The sequence below is a fragment of the Eurosta solidaginis genome, chromosome 1 (genome assembly GCF_040869045.1).
Source record: "Eurosta solidaginis isolate ZX-2024a chromosome 1, ASM4086904v1, whole genome shotgun sequence".
Classification (NCBI taxonomy): Eukaryota; Metazoa; Arthropoda; class Insecta; order Diptera; family Tephritidae; genus Eurosta; species Eurosta solidaginis.
The window spans coordinates 385,372,357-385,394,111 of record NC_090319.1 but is presented as its reverse complement, the minus strand read 5'-3'; the positions used below and the strand labels follow the sequence as shown (position 1 = coordinate 385,394,111).

At 37.3% G+C, this 21,755-nt stretch overlaps 1 protein-coding gene across 3 annotated transcripts in view; it reads right to left on the bottom strand.

Annotated features, from left to right (window-relative positions):
* Window positions 1-21,755, bottom strand: part of qless (decaprenyl diphosphate synthase subunit 1 qless) — a 169,457-nt gene that overhangs the window by 80,305 nt on the left and 67,397 nt on the right. Inside the window, exon 1 of one of the 3 annotated variants that reach the window (XM_067763335.1) lies at window positions 16,816-16,953. The exons of 1 other annotated variant lie outside the window; for it this stretch is intronic. In XM_067763335.1, the coding sequence (XP_067619436.1) occupies window positions 16,816-16,842 (27 nt within the window). In that variant the 5' untranslated portion in view covers window positions 16,843-16,953. Of the gene's footprint in view, window positions 1-2,074; window positions 2,256-16,815; window positions 16,954-21,755 lie in introns of those variants that run through there. One more of the 3 variants, XM_067763334.1, reaches the window with a different exon arrangement.

Genomic DNA, 21,755 nt, shown 5'->3' with positions numbered 1-21,755 from the left:
AAAAAACCGTAACGGATATTTGTCAAAAAAGCTTCGAAAAGGTTCGAAAAAGGTTCGGTGTTAGCAAGAGGCCAAATACATAAAATTGGATCTCTATCATAAAGTTAAAATTAAAGTGAAAATTAAAGTTAAAGTTAAAAATAAAGTTAAAGTGAATGTTAAAGTTAAAGTTAAAGTTAAAAATAAAGTTAAAGTTAAAGTTAGAGTTAAAGTTATAGCATAGCTTTCGGCTTGCGAAGTTTGAAATTGAAACCGTATCTCATATTTTGTTTTACTTATTAAGCTCTGTAAAATATTTTTTTCTTTTCAAGATCATAGAGCAGATATTAAAGGGATCAGAAGACAGATTTAAAAAAAAGGTACACAAAAAAAGTTGACACACCTAGTAAAGTGCTCTTGATGCGCTAATGTCCGAATCTGCTGTCAGAATTGGCCCAGCGAGTCCCGCTTGGCCCTAACCCCAAAGAACTATCAATCGCCCGTGATTTTTTTCCGATTTTTTAGGCTCAGATCGCAACATGATTAATACCGTCTAACTCGGATGTATTCGAATTCAGCGCATCAAAATGCATAGGAATACGTCGCATTTCCAGGTCCGACAACTTTTATTCTAATTTTTTTAGAATATCTGTTTTTTTGGCCCCATATAAGATGAAAAGCAAAATGAATAAAAAATGTATAAGGATTGGCGCTATTTCGAACTTCGGAAACCAATACCTATGCTTTAGAGGCTAGTGCGGGGCATTTTTTGTTTGCCTATGGAACATATTATTTGGTGCAATATTCACGTGAAGTTAGCGTGCCACTTTTCGAAAACCACCCTAGAGACCAGTTAGGAAAATAATTCTTGCACGTGAATTTGCCGTAGATAAGTGGCATATTTTATAAATTCGAAAAAAAAATGTCATATTTTTTTTATGGTGCACCACGTGAAGTTAGCGTGCCACTTTTCGAAAACCACTGTTGTCTTTCCTTTTTTTAAAAACGCCATGTTTATTTTTTCTAAACTCGATTTCCACGGAAGCACTAGAGCTTCGCCGACTGTTTTAAAATTTTTTATTGAAAATGGTTGTCCACATAAGAATATGCTTGCACTCATTTACTAGCTTATCCGGTACTTTTTGCCCTGCCTGAGCATTTTCATTATCCCCTTCTTCATTTATAATTTGCTCCACTATTTCATGTCAAAGGCGATCAGCCCACGGCTGCCACTTAGTCGACACTGTTTTCATAAACTTTTTTTTTTTTTATGTCCATCTCTGTAATCACGATCCGTAGTAATTAATAATTTTACTTCATTCTTGCTAATGTCGCATGTAGTTGTTAAACCATTTTTTTGGTATCCATCCGTTTCACTAAGAGAAACTATTAAAAGTTTCTTTATAATATTCTTGGCATCACTTAATTAATCGGCCTATGCACGCCACATAAAATACTTTGATTCGTTTTGATTTATTGCTTAAAAATGTTGTCAAATTTTTATGTAATGAGCAACATCTATACTTATTAATGTCACCGTTTCCATTAAGCTAGGATTTTCAAAAAAAATCATCACAATACTCTTCAATATTTCTAAAACGATTAAAAGTGTTGATGGCGGCAGTAAGGAGTGTTCTAGAAGAGTCACAAATCTGACAAAATTATGCGTCAGTTATGCGTAAATATATTAAATTAAATAGTATTAAATAAGCACTGCTTTGGGATGTTCGCTCCAGCCTGTATCATACGTAGTAGCATTGTTCGAATGCTAACTGTATCTTGCATTTCTGTTATACCCGCACATACAGCATATTGTCCAACCTTACAATTTATAACTCCAACATCGAGACATAAACTATTTGACTTCCGATTACACGGGTCAACACAAAATTTGACTTTGACTTCAAAGCATTAAATTTCAATTCTTTAGGTCTTAATTTAACAAAAAAAATATATATGGCATGAAAATGTTTGCTTTCCTATTTCGGAAACCGCTTGAACGAAATTTTTCAAAATCGGTGGTTTTAATTTTTACTTGAAAATGAAATAATTCAAATAAAGATTTTTATTAAGTTTTAATATCGAAATAACTTACAAAAAGGTGGATAATGAATTCAAAGTGTACACTTTTACTTTTTCTTTTATGTTCACATGTACTATCCCTCAATAAACCCCAAATATAGTATCCCATCATGTTTTCATTATATTGGCCTTGATAACGTTGTTCGAAGAAGAGCATAAAAGATCTACTTTACTTTTTGCTACATTTGAATCTCTAATCAAATCATTAAAATCTTCAGTAGTGATGAAATGATGTTTTCGTTGTTCTGGTGTCAGTAAAGACTCCATATCGGCATTGCTTTTATAATAACTAAGAGATGATCCACTTCTCTGCAATAATTTTTTCGGTGGCTCTGGTACTGGTCGTGTCAGATTGTGTGCGACTGGAGCAGAAGAAGATTCAAGATCAGGATATTCGATAGGTTTTGCACTTCTACTTCTACGTCTATTACTCGGATTCACAATGCAAAAGTAGCAGTCTTTAACGTGGTCGTTTGGTTCTCGCCAAATTCTTGGTGTTGCAAATTTCATAGATCTTTTCTCACCTCGATACCAACCTAAAATATAGAAAGAGAAATCAATATGTCTACTTTCTTTGCTTACTCTCTACTTAATTTGCTTACATTCCAAACATCTTTTACAATAACTACAAGAAACGTGTGGAGCCCATGTCTTGTATTGATTCCAAACAGGACAGCCAAAATATGATGAGGATGAGAGAAGTATTTAATTCATATTTTATATCTCGAACTTTAATAAATTGTCCACATATATAACAAAAAGCATCAGATTCATATTTACACTTTCGCGACGATATCTTAGGTTATTCTAGATTTGTACAAAACACCTGATCGTTTAGTTATCACTCTAGCGTCTTGAGTATTGTTACTATAACTATTACGTGAGCAAATTTTATACCGAAATGGTATTTTCTTTTCGTTTTTGTTAATAATAAAACAGAAAATCGTGAAATAAACTTTAGGACAAAGAACACAATTTTTTTTGCAGAGTCGTGTTATAAGCGTGCACAATTTTTGTAGCTATACCAGATTTTGAATCAAGAATTAAAGGCACCAGATCCGAGTAAAGATTCCAAAGTTTTAATTGGAAATTAGAGAAGAAATATGTATAAAAAAAAGGATCACATCCAATATGTTGAATAACATTGATTCTTTGGCTCTTCTCTTCAACGTACACAACGCTTGAACTGGATCTTTGTGTAGATATTTTGATGTCTTATATTCTGACACAGTTTTGGCCAAGACATCGCCACTTGGCAAAATTGGAGGATCTGAATCCCCATGCTGTTGGAATTCCTTTCGTTTTTTGGCTTTATAAACATAAAGTTATTGATGCATAATTTCGTTTATTGCTTTTTTCCTATTAATACTACGAAGTGGACGCTTTCCGCATATTTTTTCCAGTAAGTTTACCTCTCAAGGCACAAAAAAGCTTTGTTGCGTTATCATCCTCCTCGTTGGATATACAGCAATTAATTTCCGTACCGCATCGGCACTGTCCTTAAAAATTGTTTAGTAAGCGATTTTAAGAAATAAAGAAAATGGTGTTGACGCTGCTTCTCTGATTCGCCATAGAGCTTGTTATAAGTTAATTATTATAACACTGTGGGACATCAAAAAATATCTCGGAAGTGGTCCCGTTTTCTAGTAGATGTTGAAAATCTAAGAAAGACTGTATACAAGATTTTCCCCCCGGACACCCTTTTACGAGCCTATAAATTTTTGGTTAAGAACAGATTTTCACCGTTTTCTAGATCTTATAAGAAGATATGTGGGCCTTTCCAATGGACACATTTTTTCGGGTTTTGCCAAATAAGGTGCTGCAATCAGCTTGCAACGGCTGCTGTTGGGTCAATACCCACAGATGTCCACACATATTCTTAAAATTGTGTATGTCATTTTTAAGACTGAAGTTGTATATCCAAAACTGGTAAACAGTTTAAAATCGATGGATAACTACAAACGTTACACTCATATTAGTCTGCAAAGGGTGGCTCTAAACTTAAACAACAATGGGACATATAAGCAGTTTTGAATCGTTTTTCTAAAATTTAAAATTTTTTTAATATTTGTTTTCATTAAAATTATAATACTTCAGTCAGTTTTTAATGTATATAAAAAATTAATACACATTGAAATTATAATTTATTTCCAGTTGTGATGCAATTCAGGGTTGATATATAGGCTTCTTATAAAGTAGTGCATACAAATAGCACCAAAGTTAACAAAACCCGAAAAAATTTGAAAAAAATTGTTTTTATTGGGAAAGTTTTCAAAGTTGTGTTATGTTTTCTTAGTAAATATACATATATATCGCTGAAAAGGTTTAAATATATTCTTATAAGATCCTGAAGCGGTATTATTATTATTATATACAAAGTTATCGGAGTAGATCCAAGGTACGAAATCTCGGTTTTTTTGGCTGTTACCCACGAATTTGGGGTTGTCTGGTGAAAATCTTGTATGCAGTCATTTTTAGATTTTCAAAATCTACTAGAAAAAAGGCATCACCTCTCAGATATTTTCACTTTTGTCTTTTTTGTATCACTGTGTAATTTGTGTGGTATATCATTTAAGCTTTAGTCACAGTTCTTAATTTGTACTCGAATTGTATTTTCGAATTGGACTCAAAAAGTCAGGATTGTAATACTTAAAGTAATTTTTTATCTAAGTATAACGCCATGAATATTGGCGCTGCGCTAACAAAATCAGTTATATGTTTTCCAGCACTTGTATGCACAAAAAAATAATATTAGAAGAGTTATTGTCGTTTGAACACCCAACAGCCATCTGGTAGCTTCTTAGTTTAAGACTATAGCGCATAGTCAGAGTCAAAATAAAATAGATTTCATATTTAGTTGCAGCTTATTTGACAGATAGCTCAGAAAATTATATCAAAAAGATGTAACTAAATTTAAAACCTATCTTATTTTGACTATTACTATGCGCCTATATATTTTTATAAAATATGCCACTTATCTACGGAAAATTCAGGTGCAAGAATTATTTTCCATACTGGTCTCTAAGGTAGTTTTCTGAGGGTGGCACGCTAACTTCACGTGAAGTTGGCGTGCCACCCGATATTTTCTAAAATATGCCCGCAAATTTTTTTGTTTACTGATAAATAACGGAAAATTTATGGCAATAGGTAATTCGTTTCCACGTAAAAGTTGTCTTACCAACTTCAGAGAGGTGTGTTGGACTGTGTTGTTATTTACGTAAGTATGTGCACTAGGCCGGGTCGATTTGTGGGGAGGCAAAAAAATCGCCCATTGCTCTGTGGAAATCATATTCTAGGAAATAAGAAACTTTGCCGAAGAAACCATACCTCTAAAACGAATTTTGATGTCCCCCAATTTGGGTCGAACTTTTGGGTAGGGGCAAATTTTGAAAAATCCCACTTTGACCCATTTAGAGTGCTCCAATCGAGTCCAAATGTATGACCTACCCCCACTAACTTTGGAGGCCCGACCCGCCGATGCCAGTGGCACACCCCCTGGAACCCCCCTGGGGGTTCACCATACAAGCATTTCAAAAAATCGCGGGTTTTGCACTTTACATTAAAAAATCAGCTAAAAGGCTATGTTTTTTCTTTATTTTTATTTATTTATTTATAATAATATTTATTATTTATTTATAATAATATCTTTTTTTTCTCTTAAGAAATTTATTTAGTCAGAACATATGTAAATGAAAAGTTAATTTAAGTGAGTTATAGAAAAGAAACTTAAAAAAATTATTGTTTGAAGTCTTTTTTTACTTTCAAGTCTGGGCAATTTCGCACGGCTCTCTAATGTCGTCGCCATAACAGCCTCTACATTTTCCGGTATAGCCCGTTTGGAAACGCTAGCTAGCAACTGAACATGTCGTTCCGTTTATTGTATGTGTGATGGAATTTTTGGATCATTAAACGGTGGATCATCTTGATTTAAATATTCTTTCAATGTATCGTACGGAATGCTTCGCGTGAATGGTGGTTCAAATACGATATTTATATCATTCAACTTGATCATTTCCGTATAACTTGTGCAATTAAAGTTTATATCTGGTTTTTTATAAACTCTAAGTTCCATTGGCTCGTAAACATCGGTTCGATAGCGTAGAATTTTCTTGATGGCACATCGCGCTTTTCTTTGCTATCATCAAACAACATTGATAACAAGATATTTTCCGAATGCGCATAATATGAATTATCTTTAATTACTTGATTGACAATTTTGCGTACTTCGAATCGGTGGAAAATTCAATTTTTTCTGGAGCGGGGGGCATATTTTGCAACTCAATTTTCTGGAAGCCGTCCACCACCTGAAAATATAAAATAATAAAATAATTAAAAATGGTTGACAATTATAATAAATGAGTGATAGCAATAACTTACCGGAAGAGTTTCCCAAGTTTCGATTTGACGGCTCAGTTTTCCGGTTGCCGATATTGGTCCAGTGCTGCTTGATTTATCCAAAGCTTCAAACAAATGCCGAAACGGAAGTTCGTTGAAGTGTAGAAGGCAAACGAACCAATGCAATGGTCTTTTTAACAGCAATTCGAATCGTCGTATAATTCCACCGTGTGGGCCAGTGTTTGTTGGCTCACCGTCAGTGCATATTCCAATTAATGCATCCAGTGATATATTTTTATCGTAGAAAAAACCATTTAATTTGATTGCTTTGTATTCAGCTGTTTCATGTTCCAGTCTAACGTAACCAATCAATTCAGAATTGGGTTCTCTCAAAATAACAAGATGAGGTTCTTTTACCATCCTAGTATGATACTTCTCATCAATTTTATCTATCGTTAAACTATCATCTTTTCTGCCATCGATTGAAAACGCTAACTAATTGGTATCATCTAACCGTTTGCGAAGCACTTCTTGACTGCATTTCTCTTTTTCTCTGCCTACTTTCGAGTTATCCATGATGAGAGGTTTCCCATGCTTATCTTTAATTTTAAAATCTTGCAAAAGAGCTGATGCTACTCTGTCAGGCACACCAAATCTGTCACATACCAAGGCAAAATTAAAACAATCGTATCTCTCTGTGTATTGTGAACTTGTGCTTCTATCCATATCTTCTTGAACCGGTGGCGGTGCGTATGTTGAATCATCGTGATCTTGGTATGTTGGCATTTATGACATAGACTTTGCTCCTTGCTCTTCAGGTTTCATCATAAATGCATCCATTGTTAGTCTTCTCTGATTATGTTGATCTTGCATGAACTCTTTGAGGCGTTCGGGAACCCAGCCGCATGCACATGGAGCTGCCTTCAAATCGCATTTACATGTTCCAATGTAAAAAATTGTTTCCAGAGATTTTACATACTCTGTAAATTGTTGGGTGTTGTTTCTTCTCTTGATTTGCTCTTGATACTTGTCAAGCAATTTATTCAATTTATTAAATACACTTTTTTTCAGCATTATTTCCATACCAAGATTTTCCCAAATTCCAATCAACTTATCTTGTACTTGAATAGTGAATGATTTATGGGAAAACTTTTTTTGTTCTGTTTTAGCACGTTCGCTTAAGTAAAAATAATATCTCAAGATATCCAGATGGGTTGGTAAATTAAGATCAGTTAAATCAGTAGACACACCAAAAACAGTAACAGCATGCTTGGGTATATGACTCATTGGGTTGTCGATAGTTGTTGATGTAGTTGCTTCATCTTGCGGTGTGGAGGATGGTGGATTCATTGTAAACTTTTTGATTTGGAATGGTCACTTCACTTATTATTTTTTTTGAAATAGTTTTTTATCTAAAATTAGCACTTCACACTTTGAGTTCTTCACAACGACTTAATGCATTCACAAAAACTGTTGCGTTATATATGGTCTACGAGAAGAGGTAATAAGAATGAAATGGTAATTTCAATTCTACCTGCTGTGTCTTGTGGTGGCTTAAAAAAAACAACACAAGCAATTTTACGATCTGCAATTGTGTCACAGTGATACCTTCATTTTTTAAAACGGTTGAATAAAAAACCCACATAACTATGTTTACGACATGCAAATGCATCACAGTGATGCCTTGGTTTTAAAAGGGTTGTAAAAACGCTAATTTCTAATAATTTTTTTTAATTTCTTTTCTATTACTAAGTTAAATTCATTTTTTCATTTACATATGTTCTGACTAAATAAATTTCTAAAGAGAAAAATAAACTCCAAAAAGAAAAAACATAGGCATTTCGCTGATTTTTTCATGTAAAGTGCAAAACCGGCGATTTTTTGAAATGTTTGTATGGTGAACCCCCAGGGGGGTTCCAGGGGGTGTGCCACTGGCATCGGTGGGTGCGGCCTCCAAAGTTAGTGGGGGTCGGTCATACATTTGAACTCGATTGGAGCACTCTAAATGGGTCAAAGTGGGATTTTTCAAAATTTGTCCCTACCCAAAAGTTCGACCCAAATTGGAAGACATCAGAATTCGTTTTAAAGGTATGGTTCCTTCGGCAAAGTTTCTTATTTTGATCCCTAGAATACGATTTTCACAGAGCAATGAGCGATTTTTAAATCGACCCGCCCTAATGTGCACCCGCGTGCAGGGCCGCATTAACAAGTAGGCAGAATAGGTATTTGCCTGGGGCTCCCGATTTTATGGGGCCCCCGAAAGAGAAAAAGACTTCTAAAACAAAATTCTAGAGAGTGAAAAAAAATATAATCAAAACTGAAAATAAATTTTACTCAAATAAATAAAACTCAATTGACCGCATTCAAAAGGCGAAGACCGACAAATTAGACAAGGTTCCTAAAAAGGACATTTCCGACTCATTTGACAAATTCTATGAGCGTGCAAAGAAGTGTACCGAAGTGAGAGGAGAGCATATTAAATCAAAAAAGGGTTTATAACTTTTCTCCAGTTGGAAGGTCATAAAGTTTAGCGAATCACACTTTAAAGTTTCTTTCTGAAGACTGTGGTTTAGATATTCAAAATTGTAGAGGACAATAATATGCCAAAACGTCCGGAAAGTATAAAGGTGTGCAACCAAGAATATTGAGTTTGAATGAGAATGCGATCTATGTTCCCTGTTCCGCGCATTCGCTTAATTTGGTTGGAGAGCATGCTGTGAAGTGTTGTTTTTATGCAGTAGTTTTTTCGCCATTATGCAGACATCATATAATTTTTTTCGGCTTCCACCTATAGTCGGGGCGTATTAAAAAATAAAATAAACAATGAGAAAACTTTGAAGACATTGTCAACTACACGCTGAGAAGCACATTCGAATGCGACGAATGCAGTTTACGATTCATTTGATATCATATTAGAGGCTCTAGAAATCATTGCTGATGATTAATCACAAAATACTGATACTCGTTATGAGGCGTCGTGTATCGCGAATAAAATGCAAAAATTCGAATTTAGTTTCATGTTGATTTTATGGAACTCTATTTTGGCTGCTATGCGTTCAGTGAGTAAGTCATTGCAAAGTGAAAAAGCAGATTTTCAAACGTTTTTTGTACGGATTGTTTGAAGAGAGGTTAGTTTCATTCCGTGAAAAGTTCAATGATTTCGAGGAAAAAACAAAACAATTATTACCTGGTGTAGGCTATACAGAATTCGTAAAACGTACTCGTCGTAGAAAAACCTAACCTATAGACGGAAATGCTCCAGAAGTCCAGAAGTAGAATTTTCGCCTCGCGATGATTTTAGGATAAAAGGTTTCCTCGAAATCATCGACAATCTTCACAGTGAAATGAAACGACGTGCGAAAGTGTATATGGAAGTTTCAGAGAGATTTGCATTTCTCATCAACTTTTCTCTAAGCGATGGTGACCTCCACGAAGTTATAAATAACTTCGTTCGTTTTTATTCTAGAGATTTGGAAGAATTTTTAATTGAAATGAAACAATTCCAAAGTTACGTGAACTCCAAATACACTGATGCACAAAAAACTTATAGTCATTTGTATAAGATTCTAATGGAAGATCAATTAGCCGATGTATTTCCTAACACAGAAATAGCTCTTCGGATTTTTTAACATTCTGCCGAACGATCTTTCTCGCAATTAAAAAGAATCAAAGCTTCATAAAGAGCTACAACGCGACAAGAGCGACTCGAGATGTTAGGTATATATACTTCGCATTGAGTCAAATCCATTGAACAAAATCGATGATGATATAGTTGATGGATTTGACGAAAACAATTGTAGAAAACGACATGATCAAAATGTAGATAGTAATTTTATTGATATTATTACATTGTGGCAATAAAACTTGTATGAAAGATATAAGTTTGCATTTTTTAATCGAAAGAAGAAGAGAACGGACGTGAAAAAGGGCCCCCAAAGTGATGGTTGCCTAGGGCCCCGTTGAAGGTTAATCCGGCGCTGCCCGCGTGCAAAAGAATAACAGGCCAAACTATTTAGCAAATTGTATCAGTCATTATACCCAGCTGTACTTGTACACAGGGTATTATAACTTTGATTTGACAACGGTTGATTGTACAGGTATAAAGGAATCAAGATAGATATAGACTTCAATATATCAAAATCATCAGTATCGAAAAAAATTTTGACTCAAATTTTGGAAAACACAAAATACCTGATAATTTAGTAAATAATACACCTAAAATGTTGAAACAAATTATTTTCCGAAGGGCGTCTATGACATTCCTCCGCCTACAAAAAAAAATTTTCAAATAGCAATGCGAATTTTTAGAGGCCTATAACTTTTACTTTGTGAGGCTTAAGTTGATTGACTATAAAACTGCTTGCTCAAAAAATGCAAAGTACTCCAAATAAAAGTACGAAATTTCGTTAAATTTTTCGGATTTTAGAATTTTTTTCGAAAACGCTTGTGGGATTGGTTTGCATAGTCCTAGTTACAAATCTCATAGAAGTTTGTTCTTAAAATATTGACAGCCGCTGCTATTTTTGTATTTGGTACTGTACTTAGTACGGAAGAGAATATCGGGAAGAAAATGTCAAAAATCAAAGAGAGTTTTAAGAGAAAGTAAATTTTTAATTAAATTTTTTTAATTTAATTTTAGTTTTTAATAATAATTAACCATAGATATATATATATATACTAGCAGACCCGGCAGACGTTGTTCTGCCCTAAATTTAGCCGATCTGCATACATTTTAATAAGCTTTTTCGTCTAGCTCTGCCCTACCCCCCTTCATCTCTTATTGCCAGTCCCAGAGGGTGGTATGTTTTTTTGTTCCAGTCCCACTCCGAGTCTCAGTCTCAGTCCCAGTCCTAGTCCCAATCCCAGTCCCAGTCCGTCTCTGGTATACTTCCCGGAAAAAAGCATCGTAAATACTAATATAGGCAAATTTATATACCAAATTTCAGGCAAATCGAATAGGACGTATGTAAATAGGTATGTGGGTATTATAAATTCTTGTCTTTATTTCGGTTCCGCATGCATAAGCAGTTTTGCCAGGTTGATGCGACTAAATCGAATATCACAATGAACTTTAGAGCTCTCAGCAACAGCTTTCGTTTGATATCCATAATACACACACATTCTAGGGGTATCCGGGTCCATGTATTGGCCTATATCTCGAGACCCTAGTCACTCAGCGGTGTAAAACTTACTCTGTATTATAGCACACATCAACAGCTTCAATTTGATACCCACAATGTAAAAACATTGTCTCGGCGTTCACGGACCCACGTTTGGCCTCTATCTCGAGACCCTATTCACCAATAGGTATGAAAATTACCCGGTACTAAAGCAATCATCAACAGCTTCAATTTGATACCCACAATGTAAAACCATTGTCTCGGCGTTCACGGACCCACGTTTGGCCTATATCTCCAGACCCTAGTTACCAAGGGATATGAAAATTATCCTCTACTAAATCACTCATCAACAGCTTTCATTTGATATCCATATTGTATAAACACATTCTAGGGGTACCCGGGTCCACGTTTTGGGCTATATCTCGAGACCCTAGCCTCCCAGTTGTATAAAAATTACCCTGTACTATAGCACTCATCAACAGTTTTCATTTGATATCCATATTGTATAAACACATTCTAGGGGTACCCGGGTCCACGTTTTGGGCTATATCTCGAGACCCTAGGCTCCCAGTTGTATGAAAGTCATCCTGTACTATAGCATTCATCAACAGCCTTCATTTGATATCCATATTGCATAAACACATTCTATGGGTACTAGAGGTTTACGCCGATCACTTTATCGGCGGCAGCGGCGTAGGCTCTATTATGTACCGGCGGCGGCGGCGTGGGCGGTGCGCCGGCGTACGCCGATGTTCTCACTGTAAAAATCTTGATTTTTCTATTCAAAAAAATAATATTTAGGAAAAGTTTTTTTTGTATCTATTTAAGGAAATCGACGTTTCGGCCATTTCGGAAAGATCCGGGTTTTTTGCCTCAAAATCTCGCAGATCGTTCAAAAATTTTCAGGGGTAGCTCCTTGCGGAGGAATTATCCCTCGTTCACTTACTCCAGAGAGGCTTCGAACCCAACCCAGGTCTTTGGAATTGGTACTGCTGCGTCTGCTGAAAAAAAATAGAGATACATAAAATGGTCACACTTTTGTCTATATATCTCGTGCAATGCGTAGTTTCACCTGGGGCTAACTCTTAATAATCGTCGCGGACACAAAGGCGACTTACGGTTGCTATTAAAGGTCTATTAATACTCATGACTGTCGTGGCACAGGGCGCCTCCAGTTTTTTCGGCTGTTTTTAAGAGCTACAATTCCCGATGTGCGAAGAGTAGCAATCCCGACCATGCCGACGTCACTTTCCTAGAAGCTCTAGGTGTAGCTCCGAAGACTTTCTAACGGATGTTTTTCTCGCGCTATGCTGCCGAGCTACACCAGAGAAGCATCTTGAAATGTTAGGGAGTGACTATTCGGCCAAGGATGCCGTCCTCGAAATCATAAGCAGTCGAAGTGGATGTCATTGCGTAACTCATGGGTGAAAATCGTATAATCCTCGGCGCATCTACATAATTAAAATTTTACAAGGAGCCTGGATAAAATTTTAAAAATGTAGACCAAATTTGTAGACCACATTTGTGTTCACAATATTGATTTAAATAGTCTTCGTTAAATCAAAACGATATTTTAGAATGAAAGTCGACCGATTTTAAGTTGAAAGATGTTAACTGTTGTTTTCCGGCCTTGTGATATAAGAGCTCATTATGGATGACCGCGTAGCTTCAGTTTTCAGACCAGTTCGACTGTCCACTACGTTTGGGAAGTAGCACACACGGTCTTTAGTTCGACTTTCTTGGGAAAGCTTTTGCTTTACCACTTTGAGTATTCTTGCGAAGCACAAAGCCTCACCTGAAAAATATATGTGCCTATGTGAAAGGAGCCGTAACGTGTAGGTGATATTTAACTTGGTTGGTAGGCTATAATCAATGTGATTCACTCCAAGGGACTAGTTTTGGATAGGGCCGCCAACTTTAGGAAATGTCATACCGGGAGTCTTAGGTGTTGAAGTATGAAGAGTGAAAATCAAAATTTACATTTCAGATGCTATTGTATAGTTTCGCAAATAAACAACAGATGTTTGAATGTAAGCCCAAGTCATTTTTCAAACCCTTCTCATACGTACATATGTATATCCTCAACTTAAGTATGAGGTAAGAATCATTTCAAAGGAGTGTTTATGCCCCTAGAACCTACTAAAGAATTTTGCATAACTGGCTTCGCTTATTCTTTCAGCCAATCGCAATATACAATTTTTTTTAAAATCGGCACATTTTTTAGGTTATTTGCTTTTTTAACAACTTGAGGACAATTTTAAAACATGTTCGCCTTGGGTCATTTTATTTGAATTCATTGTTCATTATTAATTTTGTCAGACAACCGATTGGATTTATGCGTGTTTGTTTATTGGTAGTTCAAATGCAACTGACTTGAGTTGTACAGAGTAATATGAATATGTATATAGAACAGTAATAATGAGAACAATATATATATGTATGAGTGGAATGAAATGAATAATAAACTAGTGATGACAGCTCGGCCTCTCCTGACATTCAAAATCGTCCCGATTTGGCTGCTCTTCGTCATCATCGCATTCGCCATCAATCTCTGGGAATGGTTGCACCATGGTTTCATATTCTCAGATGTGGCAATTGTTGAATACTTGCGTTGTGAGCACTGGTGCCCATCTATGTCTTCGACGACGTATCGATTGTAGCGGAGGACCTTTTTGACGATATACGGTCCCTTGTAAGGTGGTTGGAGTTTACGTGATTCGCCAGAACTATGAGGAGGAGCTGCGTGTAGAACTAGATCGTTTTCGGTGTAGGTGGTTACTTTCGAGTGTTTAGCGTCAAACTGCTTTTTCCCCTTTGCTCGGGCTTCTTCGATATTGCTGATTGCTTCGCTGCGACGACCATTCATGAAGAGTTGTGTACTGTCGTCTTGTACTGCTGCCAAAACTTTATTTCCGCTGATATCCCGAAGTGGGAAGTCGTGCATTAAATATATTGCTGCATACTTTGTTGTTGAGTTAACTTTTGTATTGAAAGACCATTGCAATGATCGCAGATGGGTGTCCCAGTCTCTTGGCTCGTTGATTGATGGCTTCAAATAGTTTAATACTGCTTGGTTTACCCTTGCACTTGATATGGCTTGGCAATCAGTCACTATAGTAAAGTGCTTACCCAGCAGGAACGTTCGAAAACGTTGGCACGCCTCCACAACAGCTAGCACCTCTAGCTCATAGGCATGATAATTTTTCTCCGGCCCTACGCATGCTTTACTAAAATACGCTACTGGTTTGAGATTACCATCTTTATCGCGTTGCAACAAAATACCAGCGATACCCTTACTTGAAGCATCTGTATGCAATTCATGCTCTTTTGTAACATCATAGATAGTGAGAACTGGTGCGCTCGCTATTGCGTCAATTAATTTTCTAAACGCATCCTCGCATGTTCAGCTCCACTCAAATTCTATGTTCTTTCTTGTCAACTCTGTTAACGGCTTGGCTATCAGTGCATAACCATGTACAAACTTACGAAAGAATCCCGTCAGCCCAAGAAAACGGCGAACTTCTAATGGGTTACGAGGTACAGGAAATTCTCTTATTGCTAGCGTCTTTGTTGCGCCTGGCCTAACACCATTTTCGTCAACTTCATGCCCAAGGAATGATACAGTGTGTTTCATAAATGCACATTTCGTCAGTCTAAGAGTCAACCCTTCTTGTTCAATTATTTTTAGAAATTCTTCCAAATATTCTAAGTTTTCATCTTCAGTGCGACTAGCGATGATCACTTCATCGACATAACTAATCACCTTTTTCCCAAAGGCGCCACTAAATTAGCCATTATGCGTTGAAAGACACACGGAGCGTTTCGCAACCCGAATGGCATTCTAGTAAATTCGTAGTGACCATTGTGCGTTACAAATGCGGTAAAAGGTTTCAATGTCTCTACCAATTATATCTGGTAGTACCCCGACATCATATCAAGAGTAGTGAAAAACTTTTTCTCAGCTAACGTGGCTAGCACCCCATCGACAGTTGGCATCAGCCATGGTTGCTTTTCAGTAATAGCATTAATTTCACGGAAATCGACGCAAAGCCTATCCTCGCCGTTTGACTTCCGCACCAAGACGATGGGAGATACATACAGCGATTTAGATTCACGAATAATGCCTAATCCCAACAATTCTTCTATCATTTTCTGTACAACCTGCTGTTTAGGTATAGGAATGCTATAAGGTTTCTTGGAAATTGGCGTGGATGTTGTTAACCTGATGTCCATTTTAAAACACTTTGATTTCCCTAACTCATACAATTTTTCCCCAAAACAGTGATTATACGTGTTTAAGAGCTCAATTAATTTATCATCAGTACGTGGCTGTAAATTTTTCCTACATTAACTGTGTTTCTATCGATAGCCATTATGCTACACGTACCACCCTCTATAACTACCTTTCCTTTTGATAATATATCGATTCCTATCAATGCTTCGCACTTCATTATCGAGTCATCGATTACTAATAACTCAGCTGCATACACCACTTCATCGAACTTAATTCGTGTAACCATTTTCTCCTTGCAGACCAACTCACCGCCGGCAAAACCAATTAACTTATCTTCGCATGGTGTGAAACATTCGCAGCACCTATTAGCAATCGATCTCTTAATCAACGATTTTGCACTTCCCGAATCAATCAAAACATTGCATTTAACTTCTTGCGTACCCAACATCGTAACACTCTTGAGTAACTCTCTTTGTTTTTGTTTAATTTGAATTTTGTTGACTGTCACTTCTTCCTCTTCTTCACCTTCTTCTGCCCTCGTATCTACACTTGCTTCTACATTCGTGTCAACACTTGTTTCTACACTATTTACTGACTTGCTTTGACTTTTCGTGTCACTCTTTTGTTTTTTCGTGTAATTCTTTGCTATGTGACCCTTCTCTTTACATTTGAAACATGTCACACTCACTTCGCTTTTATTTGTTGCTTTTAGCTCACTCATACGAATGGAACGTTGTGGCATGCTTTTCTGCTCTACACCACTCACTCTCTTTCTATTCATGTCCCCTGCTGTTAAACTACGTAATGATTGCAATAAATCTGAACACATTTTAAAATTCATTGCGTTCAACGTACGTTTGATGTTTTCGTCCCAAAGACCATTTATTATATACCGGTTAATTGACGCGTCGTCAATTCCTTCACGGCAACCTATTGCAACCATTTTATAATAAAACTCTGTGACTTTTTCATCTTTCCCTATCTTTGAATTCATTAAACGTATGTGTGCGTCAGCAACATTATGCACATATGGAAAATCTAATAAGAATACACGAACAAACTCACCCCATTATCTAAATACTGGCTGCGCATCTGCCCAACGCTTGGCAACACCTTTGAGCTTGCTCAATACGGCAAAAATAAGCAAAGAGTCTTCCCATTTGTAAACTTTTCTTAGCTGCTCGATTCGTTGCACAAACTGAACCGATGAGTACTCATTGTCACAGGGGATCAAACGATGGTAAAATCGAAGCTATCTCATGTAGCGTGTGTCGGTCTCTTACTGCTACAACTGGCTGTTCTGTACATGCATGTGTTTGTGGCATTATATTTATATACTCACGATTTGTGTAAAACGATGCTGGTGCCATTACTTGTGCTGGTGAATATGTATATTGAGATGAAATACCTTGTCTGTTACTCTGCGCTGGTGTTGGCTGGCATGCTATTGACGTATGTATATGTGCTGCTGTGCTGTATGGCGAATTATCCAGACATGAAGCTATGCCTCCGTTTTACGTTGCTATGTGCGTTGACTGCGACGTAGGTAACCGTGCGTTGTTTGCGACTTGTGCAAGTACAGGCATGCTTGGCGACGTGCGTGTATAAAGAGCTTTCAACTCCGCACTAAGGGCTTCCACTACGCCTTGTAGCTCTCTTACTTGCGCCCCGAGTCCACTCTCCTCACCGTCCACCGTTCCTGCTGCATCCTCCGTACCATTAACCGCTAAGATTGCTCCAACCACCTCTGCCACCTTTTCTGCGTCGGCTTCCTGCAAGCGTCGTATTAGCTCCGCCTTGTTACCGGATACCTTCAACTCCATCTCACCCAGAGCTGCCTTGAGTTGCACTACACTTCGATTTTAAAACGCGATTTTCAATATATTTAAATATTTAATTCTGTATGTATTACAATACAGTAGTTCACCTCACTTCTGAATTCTGTCAGACAACCGATTGGATTTATGCGTGTTTGTTTATTGGTAGTTCAAATGCAACTGACTTGAGTTGTACAGAGTAATATGAATGTGTATATAGAACAGTAATAATGAGAACAATATATATATGTATGAGTGGAATGAAATGAATAATAAACTAGTGATGACAATTTTTTGAAAAAATATGCAAAGTGAGCATATAAATTTATTATATAACTTTTCTTTTAGTGTTTTGTTTTATTAACTTTGTGAATTGGGTGATGCAAAGTCCATGTTAAGCTGACATCGAAAACGCCTGTTTTTTTTTTAAACTTTTGAACAGTTAGAAAGAGTGAAATTTCGAAATTAGTTTCTTATAACTGACAGTTATGCGCATCCGTTGATACCACTTTCGACCATATCCGACCAATTTTCGACATGAACAATAGAAAATATATTAACGCGCCGGACGCCGCCGCCGCTGCCGCTGCGCCGATATTTTTGACATTCGGCGGCGGCGTGCGAAAAACGCCCAAAATCGGCGGCGGCGGTAGCGTTTATCGGCGGCGTATATCTCTAATGGGTACCCGGGTCCACGTTTTGGGCTATATCTCGAGACCCTAGCCTCCCAGTTGTATGAAAATTCTCCTGTACTAAATCACTCATCAACAGCTTTCATTTGTTATCCATATTGTATAAACACATTCTAAGGGTACCCGGGTCCACGTTTTGGCCTATATCTCGAGACCCTAGCCACCGAGGGGTATGAAAATTATCCTGTACTATAGCACTCATCAACAGTTTTCATTTGATATCCATATTATATAAACACATTCTAGGGGTACCCGGGTCCACGTTTTGGCCTATATCTCGAGACCCTAGTCACCCAGGGGCATGAAAATTATCCTGTACTATAGCACTCATCAACGGCTTTCATTTGATATCCATATTGTATAAGCACATTCTAGGGGTACCCGGGTTCACGTTTTGATCTCAAGACCCTAGGCACGTAGCGAAAAAAAGGTAGACGTTGGCCGATTCTCAGACCTGCCCAACATGCTCACAAAATTTCATGAGAATCGGTTCAGCCGTTTCGGAAGAGTTAAGCCTATAACACCGTGGCAGAAGAATTTTATATATTAGAAGAAGATAGATATATGTATACTGGCATTGGTTATTCATGCCTTAACCTAAAAAATGTAATAACTTCATGAAATAGAAAATGTAAAAAAAATTCGAAACGAAAAATATAATCTCCAACATTTATAGATTATGGGTACGGGTTATAACCAAAAACAAATTAGTTGGTTATGGTATCGTTATGACTAAGGCGTTATTCTATGACTTCAATAACCGATTACGCTGACTTCCATAGAGTTGGTTGGATCAGCTGTTTTACACGGAGTTTTCCAGGGTCTCAAAGTAGTTGTTCTTCAATTTTCTTTTTATCTCATGATCTATTCCTACACGAGGGAACTTTACAATAGCGATCAAACTTTGGTCTCACAATTTAAGCCTTTTACATACCACTTTTTTACCACTTTCATTGCATGCAATAAAAAATATTTGTTTACTCGCAATCATAACAATTTATTTGTACATGATATATATGGGGTATTCCATCCCATTTCGACCAATTTTGAACCCGACCCCTTTAGAATTGGCTGAAAGTTTTTCTTCTTTTTCTAGCTTACGAAAGACGTTTTTCAGAATTCTTGGAAATTTTTTCATCCAACTCAAAAAAAGTTATGAGTTTTTAAAAAAAACACCGTTTTTGTTTACAAAATGCTATAACTTTTTCAAAAATTTACCGATTAGGATCTTTTCGTTCGGAGTCGGCATAAAACATGTAGGTCCCTTCCGGTCAATTTGTAGGGAAAATCAAGAGGAACACGACGCAAATTGGAAGAGAAGCTCGGCCTTAGATCTCTTCGGAGGTTATCGCGCCTTACATTTATTTATATTGTTATTTAATTGAAAAAAAGTTATACTTTGCGCAATTGTAATTTCTTTCCCAGTACTTTCGAAAGGAATGGGAAATGTAATCGAAATATCTTTCAATTATAATACAAGGAATAGCAAAAGTACTTTCGAATTTCCCATTCCATTCCTCGAAAGAATTGCGAAAGTAATTTAAAAAACTACAAGTTAGTCTATGTATAAGAACTTACTCCGTTAATGTGGGTGACTTTTCGGGTCACACTTTTCATTATTTCATCAGATTTTTCTTGTGAGTGGTAACTGAAGGAATTTTGAAACACCAATAAATATCAAATAATTATCCTCCCAGCCACGTAAGGGCATCTCCTTTCCTTCCTCCGCTATCGAAGTGTGCTGGCTATAGGAAAGCAGCATAGTTTTTAATTTTCTTTGATACATTCAGCTGACGGAAACACCATTAATGTTCCGGAAAACTTTTTTCTCGTATTCTTTGTATTTTGATCCATAGTTTCCTCCTTTGAGCGGTTTAGGACTGGCATTTACGCCGTTTCGACTCATAGGAGGGTGGCGGGATGTCGGTGACCAAGAACTGCCAACCCCCTAATCCAGGGTGTTATGCGGACCGTGCCTATTGGACGAATTGCAGCCAGAGGATAAATTCGGCGCCGGTATTGATGGCCTTACATGAGGGGCGCTGCTGTGGCGGACGAACCTTCCCCTTATATAATACTGAACCGCTGAGCCCGCTTTTTCGGGCAGGTGGTCGTACGACCAAAATGAACGACTCATTATTTAATTGCAATAAGGACGATGATAAGAGGACTGGGCCTCAAGCCAAGGAAGACAAAAACGCATTAAGCGATGCGTCGGTTTCGGAGAGCGAGAGTAGTGCTGATTCAATGAACTCCGTGTTGGAAAAACATACAAATAAAAACGGAGTAGTAGAGTGGAGAAGGGTACGGAGTAGAGGAAGTATGAGAGCCCTGTCGCAGTATCGAGCAGCACTAAGAATTGTCCAACGCCGGGCAGCAGTGGTCGACCCAACAGAAGTAGAAATCGAGCGCTTGGAGTGGGTTCATGAGGCGGTAAAGGTAGGTCGAAAGGAATTCAAAAGTGTTGTTGCGAGAAACCCTAGGTACTGAAATCAGTACGAGAAGGAAGAAGCGTTGAATGTCAGAATGAAGAGGCAACGTTCGGTGGAAGGCGACAAGCCTCTTTTCATAACACAGAAAGGACTCAGTCCCAGAGCCGCGAGGCAGGGCAGCCGTATAGACAAGACAAGTAGCCCTAAAGCTGTAGGACAGATGGGCTCAATAGCGAGAAAGCAACTACCTCGAAAGCTGCAAGTCAAAGAGAGGCTATCAAAATTGGCGAAGTGCCAACTATGGAAGTAAGAGCTAAGCCAAAGGGAGATAACTCTAAAACTCCGGCTTTTTCCGAGAAGATGAGTGATGTGGCATAGCAATCCTTTCGGACAGATGACTACTGAAAGATGTAGAGCTGTAGAAAGAGAGCTTATTAGCTTAATGCTTAAGATGATGTGCGAAAAACCAAGTTAGCCCCGAATATACCGACACAGGATTGGACATTGGGATCCATACATTGATTTCCATTGTGTTGCATTATCACCAGTCTCAGCGCTATGACTCTAACTCATCTGATATATGTTTAAAAATTAATGAAAAGATTCTCTAAGGAAATTCCGCCAGGTGCTAATGTGACCTAGCGAGACAACTTGACTCATATTAGGAATCTGAACTTGAAAGTACTGGGGCAGAAATTACATTTGAGCAAAGTATTTTTTTTGTACTTCCTTTATATTAGGTCGGTTGAATGGTTGTCTGCTTCTCATACAAATCTTGCAATCGATTTTTAAGTAACATCTCATTAAGCTACAAACGTGAAACTTTACACATAGGAAAAAAGTCCGTTAGGTGGCGCAAGGATTTGAAAATTTTCAAACCAGCTTTTAACCAGGCATGCTTAACCAACGAACCGATATCATTTCGTTACGATAGTTAACGTTAATAAACGAAACAAAGTCATTTCGTTTCGTTTATTAACGTTAAAAACGTCAAATTAACGAAATAATTTCGTTTCGTTTTCTGCCATATCAAAACGGAATCAAATCGTTTATGTTCATTATTA